Below are 5,225 nucleotides of genomic sequence, written 5' to 3'. Positions count from 1 at the left end.
GAATTACGTTTCGTTCGTTTCCACTTGTAAAACTGAACTGCGATGCATTTTTCAAATTGAATGTTAAATTTCATTTACCTATATGATTTTTGTCGCTATTGTTTGTAAAAGGCCTGAAATTAGTTATGATTGTAACAAGATTGTAATTTAACCGTAGGAATTTCGGAGAATATAAATAACAGCAAGACTTTTTATTTATTTACTGTCATTTTATTTATTATTAAGATTTATTTCTCTCAGTGGTGCACAAAATTCGGAAATGGATTTGATGACATTTTTAACTACTGTTTGTTGATTGTTTTTCCGAGTGGCGTTCGATTTCGATCCAGTTGATGGAATGATTTTAAAAAAGTATTGCTGAACAAATTCCAGAAACTTTGAGATTTGACGCATGTACATAAAATTATGCACGTAGTGTACGGATAGAAGATCGGATATCGCTGTTATGAAACTTTCAGTTCCTTCACTTAATCGTACTTGTTCAGCAAATACGTAGAAAATTCGCCTTTCATTGCCACAATCTGAAAAAGATATATAAAATCAAAATTATATGCGAACGTAGACTCTAACTGAAAAAATGATTCGTTAATTTGTGAACCAACATAAATCTTACCTACGGCCACAAGCACAGGACCAGAACAATCGATTGATATTCCATCAATTTTCGAACCAATCTGTAAAATATAACTTACTTGATTATCATTATTTCTAAAATTGATTGTTATGCTCACCTCTTTAAAAAATACACTATCTTCAAATTTTTCTTCTAGCAAATTACACAGAAACTTGAAAATATCGACATCCGTAGCTGTGGTATCCAAACGAGTACTCTTTCGTACAACATTTGAGTAGTTGATTAATTTTGATTTTTTCAACGCAAAATATTGCGCCAATGAATTAATGGATACACCAGTAGCGCACTCGAAATGGAAATTCAAAACACGTCTTCGTCGCAATACGGGAAAATCAGCCAAAATATCTTTCAGTGATTTATCTTCATCAAAACGATAACGAACATATGATTGAGAATTATGCAAAAAATCCGTTGTAAGTACTTCAGGTTCATTTCGTGCCAATGTTGATAAGACATCCTTACTGCAATGTTTACTCGAGCTCTCCCAATACTCCTTGTTCGTCCCAGCGCGTACATTACGACATTGACGAACACAAATTGTAGTTAATGTTGGTTCGTCATCTTCTTTCTTAAAACGATTAAGATAAGAATTACGGTTTAACATTTTGTGTTTAATCCAAACATATCCGGTTCCTGTATCAAATCCATCATCGTCCAGAAAGTTTAGGCAAGGGTATTTATCCAGAATGGCTTTTGCTACTTTTTCCATTACACTTGCTTGAATCTCTGTGTCAATTGTTCGTAACTGATCTACCACCGAATTCGTAACTCCGCTCCAATCACTTTTTGAAAGCTGTAGGGAACGAGGCGCACATTGATTTGGGTTTTCATATCGGAACTTTTGTAAATCCTGAAGCCGGTTAAGTACAACATCGCTTATTTTACTCCAATTGATTTGAAAACATCGAAATTTCAGTTCACTTGAGGCGAACCTTTTATTGCTTTTTGATATGTTTATATTTCTTGAATCTTCTTGAACGTTTGGAGAATACTTTTCTGATTCTCCAATGCATAACTCTTCATTTGGAACACCGTCAACGTTGTTTATATCGTATGAAGTTTCAATGATGTTTTGCTGCAATAAGATATCTTCGCTCATGTCAGAGGTAGATTCACTATGAAAAATCACATCATTCATAGACACGGTTAATTCATGTGATTGATCTGGATCTGGTTCCACTGTGTTACTAGAGAACGGAATAACTGAAATTGTGCTTGAAGTCGGCTGAGTTTCATGAACCAACACCGACTGTTTTGTACCGACGAGCCAAGGTTCATAATCAAGACGAATGCGTTTCGAAAGAGATTCTACAGTATCACTGGCCACATCTGAAAAAATGTATAAAATATATTGAATATTGTTGTAACTGGTCCGTATCTAAAATGCACCCCTATAGTTTTAGAATAATAAAACAGATTACATACTTTGACAACGTCATACAATCAATTAGAGCAAAATCAAAACAAGAAGTGGAGCAACTTTACCAAACGGTCTTATCAGTTATTAATGGTTTTTGTAATAGCAAGCGAATAGAGCGTATAATACAAGTTGCAAATTTTTTGGATGACCATTAGATTAGGTCCTAAGTGTAAATGACAAATTCTCTTTGTTTACCTCCTCTTTCGATTAATACGTTACTCTTCACAATCATTATCCCGATTTACAAAGAATAATACCTAGAAGATAAAGTAACCAAAAAGAAACTGTCGTTTACACTTACCTAATCAAATGATCATCGAGATTTTTAAATTGATCAGATTGTATTTATTAATTTGCGTTAACAGATATTTTGCATCGTTTACAGTATATTAAAACTAGTCAAAAAACACGCAGCTTGCTGCTTATATACTACATTAGGTCTAATCGAAATATTTGTTTGCGTAAGTTATAGCAACCTCATATAGATTCTACTATAAGTTGCAGCAAATAGTCCCTTTTAAACATATTTCAGAAAAAAATCAAAGAATCATTCAATGCACATATTCATATTCGGATGCGACCTTTTGGAAAATGCAACGAGAACATCATCACGTATCATCAGAGATGCCAGATTTTTTCATAGGAAATCTGTATTACTCTGTATAAAAAATCTGTATGTATCTGTATTCACTGATAAAATTAAATTTCAATTAGCCATAATTCTTTTCATCTGTCTGTTGGAACAGAAAGGTCAAACAAAAGGAATGTAATGCCAAGACTTTGTTTCTCGTCACTGCATTCAAATAGTAATAGATTGCTCATGCGAACAAGCTTTTTTTTGCTTCTTGGGAAATCTGTATTAAATTTAGAAAATCTGTATCAAATCTGTGTTCTGTATGCGTATCTGTATAATACAGATAAATCTGTATAAATGGCATCTCTGTGTATCATTAACGTATGGATTTTTGTTGAGTGTAGAACAAGTATTTTTGTTTTCTTTGTACCTCATTCAGTACTGGAACAACTATAGAAATTCGATAGTTCCACGACAAAAGGGCCGAACTGCAAATGAGAATCTCGTATTGATTACTTTCTTTTTTGATTATTATGGAGCCATTACTGCAATTTCTTGAAAGTTTCCAATATAATTCGAAAGCTTGTGGTTTTAACATGAAAGTTTTGCAAAGAGTGAGGCGTGAAATTTAAAATCAATCCGATAAATCTTGAAAGAAAAAAAAGAGAAACTGTCATTTGGAGTTATGCTCTTTTGTCATGGGACTATCGAATTCTGTTGCAGCGCGATGCTTCAAACGTTAATGACAGGACAAAACAAAAATATAAAATCTATGATGGAACACAAAGCCTAAATGTCTACATACTCAGCACATTTCGGGAAATATTTAAATTTTTTTCTTGTATTCTTTCTGATACTTTGTTTATTATTTCAGATTACCCGTAGAAAAAGTTGATGCATACATTTGCACCCGCGAAGGATGATTTAATTTATTTTTATTCTAGTTTGAGAATTCGTATATATGGACTATCGTTTGAAAGAATGTTACCTGGAACAGCTTACATCTCATCAGAAATAGTTATCGGAAAGTCTGTGTATATTAAAAAAGTGTGTGGATGGCCCATCCTATAAAAGAATAACTGATTGTAGTCGCGAAGCAGTATAATTATTTCAGTACGATAGTATTGTACTTTACGAAGCCTGCCTTATACATGAATTTATGAAATACCATATTAAAATGTAATAATAATGTTGGTATGTACAAAGCTGCGAAAAATCAACTTACCATCCAGTTGTATGCTGGTCTCACCACTAATGGAGCTCGAACGTTCTACGGGGACCCACACTTCATCAGCTTCCAAAAGCATCAAAAGTTTTTCTTTAAACAGATTCAGAGCTAAATCCGTTGTTATGCGGCATCCATCGTTTTCTATCAATACTTGGGTAATGTTTTTTTCTAAAATAATTGAGCCTGAAAATAACTTATGTGAGTATTCCTAAAAACTTTTGACATACTGTTTTACCTTGCTCGAGAAGACTTGATAAACTTCCATGTGATGGTAAAACAAATCGTAATAATCGAGACGAGTCGCAAATTTTGTATACGACTAAAGATTCCATCATTAATGGCTAATTAGTGCAATATTGGAATTGCGTGTTTTATGAACAAGTACTCTTTATTACACTCCGTGTAACAAATTAAGGGCGTACGATCAATCAGGTCCACTATGTTTATAACTACCGTTTCAAACTTTTCGTGCTGTACTACTAGTAATCCTTTTTCATGAATGTTGACAATTGCAAGTTTTTCACCAAAAAAGAAAAGATTTTTGGAATCTGATTCGAAGATTAGCAGCTGAATTTTCAAGACAAAAAATAATTCACCGATCGCGTCATGTTTCAAAAATATAAACTGTCCTTTTCTATAGTTGTGTCCACAATAAACCGCTTCTTCGGCATATATATTTCTATTTTTTAACAATCCTACTTTTTTTAATTTGCCCGTTACCATATCTGGCAAAAACGCAGACGATTCTAAATATTTTTCCACTAACAAATCTTGCTCGAATCTATAATTTTTTGTGTTTAGCATACCTTGATAATACTGGTGCTGCTCACTGCAGAACTTGACTACATTTTTGAAATTAAGCGTACTACGCAGAGCCCGTTTGAAGAAGCAGTGCTTTCGTTCACAGTATAATGTGCAATAACTCATCAATAGACCTAGCCATAGAATAAGGTGCGGATAGTGCATCGTGAAATGATGCTTTGGTTTCAAAGGAATATCGAATTCCTGTGTCCTCAACTCCAAATATTCTCTTATAAGACCGGAAAGTAACTGCACTTGCTCTTTGGAAATTACTGGAGAAGTTATAATATCAATTATCTGTTTTATTAGAAGCAACATAGACAGTTCCGGACAGTTGTAATCTATTGCAGTGCTGATAAATATGAATGGAATTATTTGCACTATGTGCCATATATCGCAAGCTTTGGCCTTAATGGTTCTATTTTTTCTTGAGAACTCCAGAGCGATTTTCGTCTTTACTTTAAGCTGAGAGAATATACTATTGATTTTTGCTTGCAAGTAATTCAAAGAAATGATTTTCCTCTTAACGATGTTTCTGAATATTAGAAATAAATCACTGTTCACCCAT

General features: G+C 33.5%; 1 protein-coding gene across 1 annotated transcript; it reads right to left on the bottom strand.

Annotated features, from left to right (window-relative positions):
* Positions 1–210: 210 nt before the first annotated feature.
* LOC131439189 (uncharacterized) lies at positions 211–3,935 on the bottom strand. Its single transcript, XM_058609917.1, has 4 exons — positions 3,854–3,935; positions 732–1,963; positions 614–674; positions 211–521 (listed from the first exon to the last, which is right to left on the bottom strand). The coding sequence occupies exons 1-4, from the start codon at positions 3,933–3,935 to the stop codon at positions 211–213; spliced, it is 1,686 nt and encodes a 561-aa protein (XP_058465900.1).
* Positions 3,936–5,225: the final 1,290 nt, after the last annotated feature.

The sequence above is a fragment of the Malaya genurostris genome, chromosome 3 (genome assembly GCF_030247185.1).
Source record: "Malaya genurostris strain Urasoe2022 chromosome 3, Malgen_1.1, whole genome shotgun sequence".
NCBI classification, from domain to species: domain Eukaryota; kingdom Metazoa; phylum Arthropoda; class Insecta; order Diptera; family Culicidae; genus Malaya; species Malaya genurostris.
Note: the sequence above shows the minus strand (reverse complement) of the source record. Positions and strands in the feature narration are given on the sequence as shown.